Source organism: Somniosus microcephalus, unplaced genomic scaffold (genome assembly GCF_052327205.1).
Source record: "Somniosus microcephalus isolate GS21.2 unplaced genomic scaffold, FLI_Smic_1.0 unresolved_chr1, whole genome shotgun sequence".
In the NCBI taxonomy this organism is placed as follows: Eukaryota; Metazoa; Chordata; class Chondrichthyes; order Squaliformes; family Somniosidae; genus Somniosus; species Somniosus microcephalus.
Window position 1 is genome coordinate 166,296,722 of NW_028225179.1, and position 16,643 is coordinate 166,313,364.

The 16,643-nt window shown below is 47.7% G+C and overlaps 1 protein-coding gene across 1 annotated transcript in view; it reads left to right on the plus strand.

Moving 5' to 3' along the window:
- The window catches only part of wdr46 (WD repeat domain 46), a 39,888-nt gene extending 37,053 nt beyond the window's left edge, over nucleotides 1-2,835 (plus strand). Inside the window, exons 9-10 of the mRNA XM_085975290.1 lie at nucleotides 639-752; nucleotides 2,391-2,835. Coding sequence (XP_085831416.1) covers nucleotides 639-752; nucleotides 2,391-2,501 — 225 coding nt within the window. The 3' untranslated portion in view covers nucleotides 2,502-2,835. The remainder of the gene's footprint in view (nucleotides 1-638; nucleotides 753-2,390) is intronic.
- The last annotated feature ends 13,808 nt before the right edge of the window (nucleotides 2,836-16,643 follow it).

The window sequence follows — 16,643 nt, forward strand, 5'->3', positions numbered from 1 at the left end:
AGTGCGGCACTCCCTCAGCACTGCCCCTCCGACAGTGCGGCACTCCCTCTGTACTGCCCCTCCGACAGTGCGGCACTCCCTCTGTACTGCCCCTCCGACAGTGCGGCACTCCCTCTGTACTGCCCCTCCGACAGTGCGGCACTCCCTCTGTACTGCCCCTCCGACAGTGCAGCATTCCCTCAGTACTGTCCCTCCGACAGTGCGGCACTCCGTCTGTACTGCCCCTCCGACAGTGCAGTATTCCCTCAGTACTGCCCCTCCAACAGTGCAGCTCTCCCTCAGTACTGCCCCTCGGACAGTGCGGCACTCCCTCAGCACTGCCACTCCGGCAGTGCGGCTCTCCCTCAGTACTGCCCCTCCGACAGTGCGGCTCTCCCTCAGTACTGCCACTCCGGCAGTGCGGCTCTCCCTCAGCACTGCCACTCCGGCAGTGCGGCTCTCCCTCAGCCCTGGCACTCCCTCAGTACTGCCCCTCCGACAGTGCGGCTCTCCCTCAGTGCTGTCCCTCCGACAGTGCAGCGTTCCCTCAGTACTGCTCCTCCGACAGGGCAGCGCTCCCTCACATCCCCGTGATGCACCTGCCTGTGCCCTTTGACCTGCGGGATTAAGTGCCGGTGTTGCGTTTGTCTCACTGACAGGGGTTCGATCCTGCGGAAAAAGAGAAGTTTGAGCCGAAGCACAAAACGAAAGGGCGGAGCTCGGCAAAGAACGTGGAGAAACGGAAGAAGAAGGTGGCATTGGATGAGCAGAGGGTGAGTGAGGGCTCCAAGCAGTGAAACAAAAGATCGGGCAAAGCAAAGGGGCGCGGAGACACCGACTGGCCGTCATGGCTAACGGGAGGCGCCGGGCCTGATTCCCGGCCTCTGCTCGATGAACCGATCTCAGCCAGCCGAATAGCGGGGTCACTGCAGTTGGCCTCAGTGCCGGGGGGGGTGGTGGTCAGAGGTCGCAGCCGACGTTGCTTCTGGTCGCTATCCAGTGACCTGCGCGCGCGCACACACTATCTCGTCACTGGTGAGGGGGGAGGGGGATTGACCGAACGTTCGCTTCAGGGGAAGGGTCATAGGAACAGGAGGAGGCCATTCAGCCCCTCGAGCCTGTTCCACCATTCAATCAGATCATGGCTGATCTGTATCTTAACTCCGTTTACTCCATCGGTTCCATAACCCTTAATACCCTCTGTCATGAATCTGATCATTCATGAAGAAATGACTCATGAAATAACACTGGGCAGCCAGCTGGTGGCGCCGTCCAAGGAGTATAAATACTCGGGCGTGGGCCCAGCTTGCCCAGGACGTTTTTGTAACCAGGAACTAGTGATGTAACTAGAATCTCATGGTTGTGAAACAGTTGATTAAAGCCTTGTTTTATACTCAAATCAAGTGCTTAGTAGTCTTTTTACATCAATCTGACCCAACAAACTTCGATCCCTGACCCAACAAACTTCGATCCATCTCTGTGTTGAATTTTTCAATTGACCCCCAGCCTCAACAGCTTTTTGCCAGCGCGAGTTCCAGATTTCCGCTACCCTTTGTGTGAGGAAGTGCTTCCTGACATCACCCCGAATGGCCCGGTTCTAATTTTAAGGTTATGCCCCTCCCCCTTGTTCTGGGATCGGGGTTTAGTTGCTTGTTATTCCTCCCCCGCCCCCCCCCCCCCTTCCCCATTTACTGGAGTGGTTCCTGGGCCACTCAGCACTTCACTGCCGTGCCTGCCAGGGGGGAAACGGGAGGCACAAACTCGGGGGGAGGGGGGGGGGGGGATCTGCCCCTCCACAGAGCAGAGCGTTGGAACGGTCGCTGTGTTGAGGGGGGCCCCCCCCCTCCCCACTCCTACGAAGAGTGTGGTTATCGCTGGCTTCGCAGCAAGAGTCCATGTTGGCTGGGCCCAGCGGCGAAGGCAATCACACCACCCTGTGAACATGTTCGTCCAGCAGTCCCGACTGCGTGGGATTCAGGAGACGGGGGAGCTCTGCTTTTTATTTAAAAAAAAAATTTTTTTAAAGCCCCAGAGCCTGCTGGCAAAATGGTTCAACTCGGCGACCTGACGCACAAACCTGCCCATTCCAACCCTCGGCACGATTTCACTCCCAGCGCTCTGTGAACTGGCAGCCTGCTCACGCCTGTTGTGTGCCTGTGACCAATGTTTCCTTTTTTGGGGGTGGGGGTGCGCGGCCCTTTAACTGGCTGCATGGCTCATTCAAGTTTCCGTGCATGCGCGGGTTCTTCCAGTCAAAAACCGGTGACCGGGCCTGCACGGGACCGCCGCACAGCTTAACGGGAACGATGCCTGGGACCCTCGTCTGATTTCCCTTCATCTTTTTAATGGCTCTGATTTCACTGCAATAATCACCGGTGGTTCATCGCCCCTCTCTTTTTTTGTTGTTGCAGGAATTAATCCGCCATAGCATTGACAAGAAAATGAAGGTCCAGAAAGAACAGAAAGTGACCGAGAAGAGAGCTCCGCATCAGATCACGGCCTTGGACCGTTTCAAGAAGTAATTTCATTTGGTCGCCGCGATGCTCGGGACTGTGGAGACACTCTGCGTGCTTCTCCAGCCTCCCTGGAGCCCCCCCGAGACGGGCCAGCGTGTGCTCTGTACCAACTCTGTACTGCCAAACGAGGAGACCGTTTCGCATTCTGGCTCGGTACTCCAGCCCCTCCCACCTGACCACGGGCCAGGGGTCTAACAAGAAAGCTTTTGTGCCGTTGATTTAGTGGTGGGCTTCTGATCCTGTTGGATCAAAATATTGATGAATAATTTGTGGAATTTTTCAGGAATAAACTTTTCCATTAAAAAAATTGCATCTCTGTGAAAAGGAAATAACTTCCCAACCGCCTTCCCTGCTTTTTCCATTGTAATTTATTTATAAAATTCTTTCTTTTCGCACAGTAATTCCTCTGGGTCGTTGAGAATCATACAGCACCGGAGGAGGCCATTCGGCCCGGCCCATCCCGCCTGTGCCTGCTCATTGAAAGAGTTGTCCAATTTAGTCCTGCACCCCAGCTTTTCCCCATAACCCTGAATCAGTCCTCTTCAAGTACGTGTCCAATTGCCTTTTGATGGTTCCTATTTCAGGTCGTGTGTTTCAGATCACCACAACCCCCTGTGTGAGGAAACTTCTCATTTCCCCTCTACTTCTTTTCCCAATTCTTTTAAATCTATGACCTCTGATTACCGACTTACTTGCCAGAGGAGACCGTTTCTATCGAAACCCCTCATGATTTTGAAAACCTCTATTAGGTCTCCCCTTAACCTTCTCTGCTGTCCGAACAATCCCAGACTCTCCAATCTCTCCACATAACTGAAGTCCCTGGTATCATCCTGATAAATCTCCTCTGCGCCCTCTCCAAGGCCTTGACATCCTTCCTAAAGTGTGGTGCCCAGAATTGTACACAATATTCCAGCTGAGGCCTAACTCGTGATTTGTAACGGCTTAGCACGACTTCCTTGTTTTTGCATTCCATGTCCCTATTTACAAAGCCAAATTTCCCATACGCTTTCTTAACCGCCGTGTCAACTTGCCCCGCCACCTTCAAACGTTTGTGATTATGCACCCCAGGCCCCTCTGTTCTTGCACTCCCGCTCAATAGTACCATTTAGATTATACTGCCTCGCCGTGTTGTTTCTCCAAAAGTGCATCACTTCACACTGATCCGCATTAAATTGCATCTTCCACGTGTCTGCCCATTTCACCAGCCAGCGGTTCGTCTTTCAGATGAGACGTTAAATCAAGGCCCTATCTGCTCTCTCAGGTGGACGTAAAAGGGTCCCACGGCACGATTGGAAGAAGTGCAGGGGTGTTATTCCCCGGTGTCCTGGACCAATATTTATCCCTCAAATATTTAACCCTAACCCAACATCACTAAAACGGATTATCTGGTTATCACATTGCTGTTTGTGGGAGCTTGCTGAGTGCAAATTGGCTGCCGCGTTTCCTACATTACAACAGTGACTACACTTCAAAAGTACTTCATTGGCTGTAAAGCGCTTTGGGACGTCCGGTGGTCGTGAAAGGCGCTATTTAATTGCGAGTTCTTTTTTTGGTTATCAGAAGGCAGGCGGTTGTTTTTCGAGCGCACAGCTTCATGGTTCCTTGCCGTGCTGGGTTGCATGGACGGTAAGATGCCCCGTCCCTGGTGTGTGCTCCATTAGCTGATCTCGGCTCGGATAAGTGGTTGAGAGTCTGCAACTGTGCTCTGCTCCTGGGCCAGGAAGCCCGGGGAGGGGGGGGGGGGGGGGGGTTTTGACATCCTGAGTTCACCCCCCACCAACACCCTGAACTGGAAATCCTGTGTGATTGGCTGAGGAACTGACTGTGACACCCCCCCCCCCCCCCCCGGCGAAGATCAGTCACTTGTGTAAGGTGATGGGCATTCAATGCTGGCCTTGCCAGCGACGCCCACATCAGAACATAAGAAATAGGAGCAGGAGTAGGCCATTCGGCCCTTCGAGTCTGCTCCGCCATTCAATCATGGCTGATCTTCTGCCTCAATTCCATTCACAATTCACAATTCAAATCGCTTTATTGGCATGATAAGTTACATCTTATGTTGCCAAAGCATCAAAATACATTTATGGTTTAGCACATAAACGCAGTTCTATTCATACAGTGTATAAACAGGTATATCCCTGAGTGTATAAATATACATTCGCATTGTTTATATATATTCTTTTCTTAGTTTACTGGTTGTCCCTCTGTTCATGGCAAGCTGTAACATAGTGTGCCACCAGTGTTACACAGCTTCTCTCCCAGTAGGAATGGGAGTTTTTGGTTGTCATTCAGATTTCTGAATTCAGGGCATATTTGTGAGAATTTTTGGTAGAAATTCTCCCTGATGTCCTGATATTTTCCACAGGCTGTGAGGAAGTGCATCTCTGTCTCCACTACTCCCTGACTGCAGTGAGAGCATATCCTGTCTTCTCTTGGCAGCCTGGTCTGCCTTTTTCGACCGCTAGGCTATGTTCACTAAGTCTGTACCTTGTCAAGGTTCTTCTCAGTTTGTTATCCTTTACCATGGTCAGGTAATCAGCTATGTTGTATTGTCTGTTTAGGGCCAAGTAGCAATTGAGTTTGCTTTGGGTTTTTGTTGTTTCTGCCCAATATGTCAGATATTTTTCCTTTTGCTTAGCGATGATTGTGTTGGGTCGAATTCTTTGTGTTACCCTGTCACTGTCCTGGGGCTGGTTATTGTTAGTATTGTTATTAGTTACTTTATTGAGTCCCAGGACTAGTTGACTGAGGGTATTCTTCTTTATGGTCAGCTCTTGGCATTTCAGGGCGTCGTAGTGATAGCATTGGGGGTTGCTCATTTGTAGGTGATTCCAAAATTTGGTGGCTCTTTTTTGGATAGTGATTATTAATGGATATTGGCCTAGTTCCGCCCTGCATGCATTGTTTACTGTTTTCCTTTGAGTCCGGAGGATACTTTTACAGAATTCTGCATGTAGGATCTCAATTGGGTGTTTGTCCCATTTTGCGAATTCTTGTTGAGTTAGCGGTCCCCATACCTCACTGCCATAGAGTGCAATTGGTTCAATTACTGATTTGAAAATTTTGAGCCAAATGCTAATTGGGATTTCTATTTGGATTGATTTTTTGATGGCAAAGAAAGCCCTTCTTGCTTTCTCTTTCAGTTCATTCACAGCCAGTTTGAAGTTTCCCGTAGAACTGATTTTTAAGCCCAAGTATGTGTAGTTAGTGGTTTGTTCAATTTTGGTTGTTCCTACTGTGAAATTTATTTTGGGTCCCTGATGTTTGGATCTTTGCTGGAACACAAGGACTTTGGTTTTTTGGGGATTTATTGTCAGGGCCCAAGTCTGGCAGTACGACTCCAGCAGGTCCAGGTTCTGCTGTAGACCCTCTTTAGTTGGTGACAGCAGAACCAGGTCGTCTGCATAGAGGAGGAATTTAACCTTGGATTCATATAGGGTGAGGCCGGGTGCTGTAGATTGTTCAAGTAGTTTTGCCAATCCATTTATGTAAATATTAAAGAGTGTCGGTGAGATTGGCGAGCCCTGCGTCACCCCCCGCCCCTGTGGGAAGTATTTTGTTTGTCTCCAATTTTAACAGCACATTTGTTGTTTGTATACATTGATTTAATTAAATCATATGTTTTCCCTCCTACCCCGCTTTCGATAAGTTTCAGGAATAAACCGTCATGCCAGATGGAGTCGAAAGCCTTCTGGAAATCTACAAAGCATGCGTAGATTTTGCTTTTGTTATGGTGAACGTGTTTGTCAATTAGGGTCTGTAGGGTGAAGATATGATCGGATGTTCTATAGTTTGGCAGGAATCCAATTTGGCTTTTACTCAAGACATTGTGCTCCTCAAGGAAGTTTATAAGTCTTTTGTTTATGATGCTACAGAATACCTTCCCCAGGTTACTGTTTACACAGATGCCTCGATAGTTGTTTGGGTCGATTTTGTCCCCACTTTTGTATATGGGCGTTATGAGTCCTTTGTTCCAGATATCAGGGAAATAACCGACACTCAGAACCAAGTTGAAGAGTTTTAGGATAGCCAGTTTCATTTTGTTGTCTGTGTGTTTAATCATCTCGTTTAGTATGCCGTCTGTCCCGCAGGGTTTTCCTGGTCGCAGGTCCTTGAGTTTTTCAAGAAGTTCTTTTTCTGTTATTATGGCGTCTAGCGGGTTTTGGTTATCTTTTATGGCCATTTCTAGCTTTTCCAGTTTTTTGCATATTTAGTGTTGCTCTGGTCTTAGTGTGTTTTTCTGGTATAATTTTTCAAAGTGGTTTACCCATGTGTCCCCATTTTGAATGGCCAAATTGTCGTGTTGTTTTTTGTGTAGTGTTTTCAAGTTTTCCCAGAAACAATTGGAATCAATGGATTCCTCCATGGAGCTGAGTGTATTCTTAATATATTGCTCTTTTTTGGTTCTGAGTGTGTTTCTGTATTGTGTTAGTGTCTGACAATAAGTAAGGTGTAATTCCTTGTTTTCTGGATGTCTGTGTTTTTGGTTTGATATTTTTCTAAGTTTTTTCCTCATGTTATGGCAATCTCGGTCAAACCATTTTTCATAGTTTTTTGTTTTGGGTTTGTTCTTGCGAGCTTTCAAGTTTGCATTTGTTGCCAAATTATCAAAAATATTGTTTAGTTTAATAACTGCCCGGTTTACGCCGCCTTTATTGTGAGTGTATATGTTATCCAGAAAGGTGTCTAAGAGAGCTTGAGTTGATGCATTGCTAATTGTTTTCTGGTATTTTTCCGTGTCGTTTTTGGCCCATCTGTACGATTTTTTGGTGTTGTACAGTTTACTGGGTTGTGTTTTTATGTTGTTTGTTTCTGTCTTTTTGAGGAACATAGTAATTTGACTGTGATCTGACAGTGTTGTTTGTGGTTTGACTGTGAGTGCTCTGAAAGAGGATGGGTCTAAGTCTGTAATCATATAGTCTACTGTGCTGCAGCCAAGAGGTGAGCAATAGGTCGATCTTCCTAGGAGGTCTCCTATGAACCTACCATTGACAATGTACAGACCCAGGTTTTGACAGAGCTGTAGTAGCTGTTTTCCGTTGGTATTTGACTGCTTGTCGCAGTTATGCCTGTATGGAAGGGAAGGGATGTCAGTGGTTATTCCCGAAAACGTAATTGTTTCCCTGATTATTGGTGAAGTCTGGTTCTTCGCCCATTCTTGAATTGAGGTCCCCACAGATCAACACGTTCCCCTGGGCCTGGTATTGGATAATTTCCCCCTCCATGTTGGAGAAGGTGTCCTCTTTAAAGTACGGGGAATCGATTGGAGGGATATAAAGTGCGCAAATGTAAACATCTTGGGTGTTTGAGATAATCTCCCTCTCAAGTTTGAGCCACATATGGTTTTCGCCCTTTTTTATAAATTTGATGTAATTCTTAAGTTCTGTTTTAAACCAGATCAGTATGCCTCCGGAGTCTCTGCCTTGGGTTACACTTGGTAATTTATTGGAGGGGACCACCAGCTCAGTGTACCCTTGGGGACAGCCAGTGTGTCCTTTTCCTTTATACCAAGTTTCCTGTAAAATGATAATATCTAGGTCTTTAGTTTCATCTATGAACTCTGGGGTCCTACTCTTCACTTCTCGCACCGAAGAGCGTAGACCTTGGATATTCCAGGTCGAAATATATAAGGATTTCATGTTAAGTTTGATCTTTTACTATGATAGGTTAAAGAGTGGTACGTGTTTGTCGTGTCTAAGTGTGGCAAAAAAAAAATCACTTCAGTTGTCTATAAAAGTTAATACAATTTGGTTACAGTTCTTTCTATTAATTAGTCCTTGATCCATAAGGCGGAAGTAGATGCTGCTGCACATCTGCTTATTGTCTCTTAATGGATTGTTTCTGTCTGAGGTATTGCGTACGTCCTGTGCATCTCTCCCTCTGTCTGGCTGGGAGCGGTCCTATTCCCCTGTGGGACAGGAGTGGTGCAGGTCTGATATTGTTGTTTTGCATGGGGATCCTCCCTGGTCTCGGTTGGTGTGTTGGTGGTCTTTGTAGTGTTCCTGATATGTACCCCGCTGATCTCTGGTGGTCGGGGGGGCGTCCTCTTGGAGTCTGGGTATGGACCCGGTTAAAAGCGACGTCCTTCAGGGCTTTAGCAAAGATCGATATTCTTTGCCTTTGGATGTGGACGTGGTCGTAAAGACATTCCTCATCGAGGGTGGGGTGTTGGGCCAGGTGTACGTTGTGGTTTGATTCGCAGTCCCTTGCTATGCTGGCATTTATCTCATGAATTGTGTTGTTGTTGAAGTCTGTTCTCGGCAATATTGTGGAAACAGTGATTCTAGTGTTTGGAAATGTACTGCTTGCCTTCCTAATCATTGCTCTGAGCGATGTTGCTACCTCTTTCTGTTGGGCCTTTAGGTCATTTGTGCCCGTGTGTATTATTATGTGTTGGGGGGAGCCTAATCTGGCTTTGGTCAGCCATCCCATGGCTCTGTTTGTTGTTGGGCACCAGATCTTTTCTACTTTATTTCTAGGGAAAAGCTTTTTCTCCCATAGAAATTTCCCATTTGAGTCTATGAGTATTACGACGTCAGCCTTGTTTGTGTTTACTGTCTGGTGGCTTTCGATTGGACTCATAGTGTGTGTGCTGGGCTGGGGTGTCTGGTGTGTGCGTATCTCTTGTGAGCGGCTCGCTTGTGGTTCCACGGTGGTGGGGGAAGATTGCGAATCAGTATGCTGGTTGGTCTGTGTGGCACCCCTTGTATTGTGTGTGTCTGTTGCTTTTGTTCCGTGTGGGAGTGCAGCCGTTCCGTCCGGCTCTGTCTTGTCTTATCTCTAGCCTCTGGTTGCTGGTCTAATGGTGTTATCTCTCCTCTATGGCTCTCTTTTTCCTGCAGCTCTTTCACCTGATTCCTAAGTAGATTCACCTGGTTCTCAAGTAGATTCAGCTCTCGTGTCTCTCCCTCTCCTGCTTTTGTTCGTCATTCATTTTGAGGAACTCCTCTTTAAGTTTAACCATCTCTATCTCTAATTGATTAAATTTATCTTTTGGTTGTATCTGTCTGTGTGATCCCGGGGTATGTGTCTGGTCGGCCCTGGAAGGCTCACTCACTTCCTGGCTAGGCTGGTCGGCCCTGGAAGGCTCACTCACTTCCTGGCTATGCTGCTCTTCTCTTGGTGAGCTGGGAATGGTAGGGGGACTATGTGTGGCTTCCTCCCTGGTAGTTATGCTGGGGTTTGTCAGTTGTATCGTGTGGCTGTGGTTCCCCGGGGTTAGTGTCTGGTTTGAACTGTGTGGCTCGTTCACCTCCTGACCAGGCAGATTTTCTCCTGGTAAGTTGTCAATGTTGGGGGGAGTGCGGGCCACTCTGGGGCTGTTCCTTCCCCCCTTAGTTAATCTTTTCAGTGTCCTGAAGGTCGTTGCAAATCTGTCGAGGTTGCCTTGCACTAATGTTGTTCCGGTATTGTACGCGTTGACCGTCGTGGTTGAACTGTCTCCTGGTGTGTTAATTTTCATTATGGACCCATTTGCGGTATTTTCTAGTTTAACATTGGTATAGTGTGATTTTATTGCTGTGATCCAAGCCGCTGGCTGATGTGAGTAGAAAATGAGGTTACTTTTTGTCCCATTGTTGTAACAGTCAGCAAAAAGAGTTTCTGGTTTTTCTCTCATCTGATCATGCTTGATTGCTTTTATAGCTTTTTTTGCGGTGTTGGGGGGAATCTGGAAGCGGGGCTGTTGTGGATCTTCTGATTCGCTCATTTTTGGTAAAGTATTGTTGATCTTAGAATAAGCTTTTCTGGGGCCCCGGGTTTGGTGTTTTCCTCTCCCAGTTCGCGAACTTTCCCGGTCCCCCTCTCCGACCCCGTGGTCCCTGAGCCTCGGCTCCTGAGTTCACCCTTCTCAGGTCTGAGTCTGTGAGCCGCTGTTTCCCGGTGCCTTCGGGCTGTTCCCCTCCCCCTCGGAGGTCTCTGGGCCTCTGTCTCGGCCTGGCTCCTCGGGCCTTTCCCTGGCTTCAGTCTCCCTCCCTGGGCCCTGTACTCACAGTCTTGGATTGCTTCTGGGAGCCTTCTGGTTGCTCCCCTTCTCCTCTGAGGTCTCTGGGCCTGGCTCCTCGGGCCTTTCCCGGGCTTTCTATCCCAGCCGCCGCTCGGGCTGTGCCTCGTTCGCCGTTCGGGTGCTGGACTGCGGTCGTCGCTCGGGTGCTGGACTGCGGTCGTCGCTCGGGTGCTGGACTGCGGTCGTCGCTCGGGTGCTGGACTGCGGCCGTCGCTCGGGTGCTGTGCCTCGTTCGCCGTTCGGGTGCTGGACTGCGGCCGTCGCTCGGGTGCTGGACTGCGGCCGTCGCTCGGGTGCTGGACTGCGGCCGTCGCTCGGGTGCTGGACTGCGGCCGTCGCTTGGGTGCTGAACTGCGGCCGCCGATCAGGCCGTGTCTCTTTCGCCGCTCGGGCTCCCCGAGTCACCTCGCTCCGGCTGCCGCTGCGTCTCCGTGCGGCCTCCCCGATTCGCCTCGCCTCGTTTCCCGAAGCGGCCTCCCCGAGTCACCTCGCTCCGGCTGTCGCTGCGTCTCCGTGCGGCCTTCGTCGAGTCACCTCGCTTCGGTTCCCGATGCGGCCGAGTCACCTCGCTTCTGCTGCTGCTGTGGCCCCGTGCGGCCGCTGTTCTTTGGTTTGTATATTTCTTCCCTTATTTCTTTTTTGCTTTGGCTTTTTTTTTCTAATTTCCTCTGGGTTTTTTTTTTCCTTTGGTGGTCTCTTTGGCGGTCTTTTCCTTCCTTACTTAATCTAGACTAAACTAAACTTAAACTTAACTAAACAAAACTAAACTAACTTAACTAGAACTAAATTTAACTTTAAAACCTTTTTAAACTTGAAATGAACCTTTTTTTTTCCCCACTTTAAACACTAAAAACACTAAAAATTCAGCAGCCCATCTTCAGTGTGTGTATTCACTCTGTCTGTCTATATTCACTATATCCCTTGATGCCCTTACTAGTCAGAAATCTATCGACTTCTGTTTTGAATATACCCAATGACTGAGCCTCCACAGCCCTCTGGGGTAGAGAATTCCAAAGATTCACCATCCTCTGTGAAGAAATTTCTTCTCATCTCAGTCCTGAATGGCCTACCCTTTATCCTGAAGCTGTGGCCCCTGGTTCTAGACTCCCCAGCCAAGGGAAACATTCTCCCAGTATCCACCCCATCAAGCCCTGTAATAATTTTGTATGCTTCAATGAGATCCCCTCTCATTCTTAATTCAAGAGAATACAGGCCTAGTTTACTCAATCTCTTCTGATACGGCAGTCCAGCAATCAATCTTGTGAACCTTCGTTGCACTCCCTCTATGACAAGTATATCCTTCCTTAGGTAAGGAGACCAAAATTGTACACAGTACTCCAGGTGTGGTCTCACCAAGGCCCTGTATAATTGGAGTAAGATTTCCTCACTCTTATACTCAAATCCTCTTGTAATGAAGGCCAGCATACCATTTGCCTTCCGAATGGCTTGCTGCACCTGCACATTCACTTTCAGTGACTCATGTACAAGGACACCCAGGTCCCTTTGAGCATCTGCATTCCCCAATCTTTCACCATTTAGGAAATACTCTGCCTTTCTGTTTTTTCCACCAAAGTGGATAACTTCACATTTATCCACATTATATTCCATCTGCCATGTTCCCGCCCACTCACTGAGCCTGTCGAGGTCCCCTTGAAGCCTCTTCATATCCTCTTCGCGACTGACACTGCCACCTAGCTTTGTGTCATCAGCAAATTTGGAAATGTTACATTTAGTCCCCTCATCCAAATCATTGATATAGATTGTAAATAGCTGGGGCCCAAGCTCCGATCCTTGCGGTACCCCACTAGTCACAGCCTGCCATCCTGAAAAAGATCTGTTTATCCCTACTCTTTGTTTTCTGTCTGTTAACCAATTCTCAATCCATGCTACTATATTACCCCAATTCCATGTGTCCTAATTTTGTTCACCAACCTCTTGTGTGGGACCTTATCGAAGGCCTTCTGAAAATCCAAATACACCACATTTTCTGGCAACTTTATAAGCTTCCTTTGACTTAATACTAGCTTTAATTTCTTTTCTTAGCCATGGTTGGATCACTTTTCCTTTTGGGTTTTTAATGCCCTAGAGGAATATATGTTTGTTGCAAATTATGCATTATTTCCTTGAATGTTAGCTATTGTATGTCCACCTTCATACCTTTTAGTGTAGTCCCCCAATCTCCCATGGCCAACTTGTCCCTCATACCCTTGTAATTTCCTCTGTTTAGATTGAAGACCTTAGTTTCAGATTGGATTACATCACACTCACTTAATATAAAATTCAATCATATTATGGTCACTTGTCCTTAAAGGCCCCTTTACCACAAGATTATTGATTAGCCCTTTCTCATTACACAGTACCAGATCCAGAATAGCCTGTTCCCTGGTTGATTCCTCCACATACTGATCCAGAATACTATCTCGCATGCATTCCAAGAATTCGTCCTCCACACCATTAGTGGTAATTTGATTTGCCCAGTCAATATCCTGAGAATATATTTAGAACAGGAAAGGGAGAGAATGGTACAGGACACTGGTGCCAATCCAGGCTGATCGCTGTAGACAAGGGACGGGTGAGATTTGGTTGTATAATGAGGAAGGAAAGCTTCCCCATGACCGAGTGTGTATCTGAATACTCACCCGCGCAGTGCAGATCCAATCTCTGTCCCCGTGACCGAGTGTGTATCTGAATACTCATCCGCGCAGTGCAGATCCAATCTCTGTCCCTGTGACCGAGTGTGTATCTGAATACTCATCCGCGCAGTGCAGATCCAATCTCTGTCCCTGTGACCGAGTGTGTATCTGAATATTCATCCGCGCAGTGCAGATCCAATCTCTGTCCCCATGACCGAGTGTGTATCTGAATACTCACCCGCGCAGTGCAGATCCAACCTCTGTCCTCAACATAATCTACAGATCAGTGAAAGAGAACTGAACGAGGGAGAAGGTAATTAAATGCAATTCCCCCGGGATTGATAATCTGTAACGCTGCTCGGGGGGTCCAGTGATAAACTGTTGGCCGTGGCTCAGTGGGTTAGCACCCTTGCCTTTGAGTCAGAATACTGTGGGTTCAAGTCCCACTCCAGAGACTTGAGCACAAAAATCTAGGCTGACTCTCCAGTGTAGTGCTGAGGGAGTGCTGCACTGTCAGAGGTGCTGTCTTTTGGAAGAGACGTTAAACCGAGGCCCTGTCTGCCCTCTCGGGTGGACGTAAAAGGACCCATGGCACTATTTCGAAGAAGAGCAGGGGAGTTCTCCCCGATGTCCTGGCCAATATTTATCCCTCAACCAACATCACTAAAAAAAATAAAAAAAAATTATCTGGTCATTATCACATTGTTGTGTGTGGGAGCTTGCTGTGCACAAATTGGCTGCCGCGTTTCCTACATTACAACAGTGACTGCACTTCAAAAAGCACTTCATTGGCTGTAAAGTGTGTTGGGACGCCCTGAGGTTGTGAAAGGCGCTATAGAAATGCGATACTTCATATAAAATGTTGACGAACAGCTTTTTCATTGGGCTGACTTGTCAATTAAGAAACTTTGAAAACGAAGAAAAATCTCAATTTTGTGCTCCATGTAAATTGAGCACCTAGAATATATCTGAGTGAACACTCAGTCCCCAATTATTGGAAACGTATCTTTTCCCCGGCAGCTGCGCTGTAACCCAGTAACTGAGATAAGAGATCTTTTAAAGTTCACTTCAGCAAAGCGAAGTTGTGTTTAATCCCTCAGGACATCGCTCGAAACTTTTTTTAAACAAGACCTGTTCAAATGAAGATTTGCTTGCTCGTGGGTGTGTCTGTTCTGTTTTCAGTTCCGTCTCGCATGCCACAGCTGTTAGCTAACTCTCGGACCTTATGGGATCCATGGACACTCACTAAAGCGGTGTCATAGAGTTATACAGCACAGAAAGAGGCCCTTTGGCCCATCGTGTCCGCGCCGGCCATCAAACCCTGTCTATTCTAATCCCATTTTCCAGCACTTGGTCCGTAGCCTTGTATGCTATGGCGTTTCAAGTGCTCATCCAAATGCTTCTTGAATGTTGTGAGGGTTCCTGCCTCTACCACCCTTTCAGGCAGTGAGTTCTAGATTCCAACCATCCTCTGGGTGAAAAAGCTTTTCCTCAAATCCCCTCTAAATCTCCTCCTTACCTTGAAACTATGCCCCCTGGTTATTGACCCCTCTACTAAGGGGAAAAGTTCCTTTCTACCTAACCTATCTATGCCCCTCATAATTTTGTACACCTCAATCAGGTCCCCCCTCAGCCTTCTCTCCTCTAAGGAAAACAACCCCAGCCTGTCCAGTCTCTCTTCGTAGCTGAAGCGCTCCAGCCCAGGTAACATCCTGGTGAATCTCCTCTGCACCCTCTCCAATGCAATCACATCCTTCCTATAGTGTGGCGACCAGAACTGCACACAGTATTCCAGCTGTGGCCTAACTAGCGTTTTGTACAGCTCCATCATAACCTCCCTGCTCTTATATTCTATGCCTCGGCTAATGAAGGCAAGTATCCCATATGCCTTTTTAACCACCTTATCTACCTGTCCTGCTGCCTTCAGGGATCTATGTACATGCACACCAAAGTCCCTCTGATCCTCTGTCCTTCCTAGGGTCCTACCATTCATTGTGTATTCCCTTGCCTTGTTTGTCCTCCCAAAATGCATCACCTCACACTTTTCAGGGTTAAATTCCATTTGCCACTGTTCTGTCCATCTAACCAACCCGTCTATATCATCCTGTAGCCTGAGGCTTCCCTCCTCGCTATTTACCACTCCACCAATTTTCATGTCATCTGCGAACTTACTGATCATACCTCCTACATACATATCTAAATCATTAATGTACACTACAAACAGCAAAGGACCCAGCACCGATCCCTGCGGTACCCCACTGGACACAGGCTTCCAGTCACAAAAACAACCTTCGACCATCACCCTCTGCCTCCTGCCACTAAGCCAATTTTGGATCCAATGTGCCAAATTGCCCTGGATCCCATGGGCTCTTACCTTCTTGACCAGTCTCCCATGTGGGACTTTGTCAAAAGCCTTACTGAAGTCCATGTAGACTACATCAACTGCACTACCCTCATCCACACACCTCGTCACCCCCTCTCAAAATTCAATCAAATTGGTTAGACATGATCTCCGCCTGACAAAGCTATGCTGACGATCCTTGATTAATCCTTGCCTCTCCAAGTGGAGACTAATTCTGTCCCTCAGAATTTTTTCCAATAATTTCCCTACCACTGATGTTAGGCTCACTGGCCTGTAATTCCCTGGTTTATCCCTACTAGCCTTCTTGAACAATGGTACTACGTTAGCTGTTCTCCAGTCCTCTGGCACCTCCCCTGTGGCCAGAGAGATTCTGAAAATTTGTGTCAGAGCCCCTGCAATCTCCTCCCTTGCCTCACACAGCAGCCTGGGATACATCCAGTCAGGTCCTGGGGATCCATCCACTTTTAAGCCCGCTAAAACCGCTAGTACCTCCTCCCTCTCAATACTAATTTGTTCAAGTATATCACAATCCCCCTGCCTGATTTTTATGCCTACATCGTCCTTCTCCATAGTGAACACAGATGCAAAATATTCATTTAAAACCTCACCTACATCTTCCGGCTCTACACACAGGTTCCCACTTTGATCCCTAATGGGCCCTACTCTTTCCCTGGTTATCCTCTTGCCCTTAATATACTTATAAAACACCTTGGGATTTTCCTTTATTTTGCCCGCCAGTGTTTTTTCATGCCCCCTCTTCGCTCTCCTAATTTCTTTTTTAAGTACCCCCCCTGGACACTCACTAAAATGTAGTGGTCACTGGTCAGGAATGAAAAATAATCAACGAGGCTTAATGGAATTTTTAGCCTTTATAACTAGAGGGCTAGAACATAAAGGGGTAGAAGTTATGCTGCAGCTATACAAAGCCCTGGTTAGGTCACACCTGGAGCACTGTGAGTATTTCTGGGCACCGTACCGTAGAAACGATATATTTGCCTTGGAAAGGAGTGCAGCGGTGAATCACCAGAATGTTACCAGGCAACGTTTGGCCACGCAACTCTCTGCTGGTCCCAGGACCGGCTTCTCCAATGTTAAATTTTGTGCATGCACAGAACTGTGAATGGGCTGCCCACCCAAAAAAAAATTAG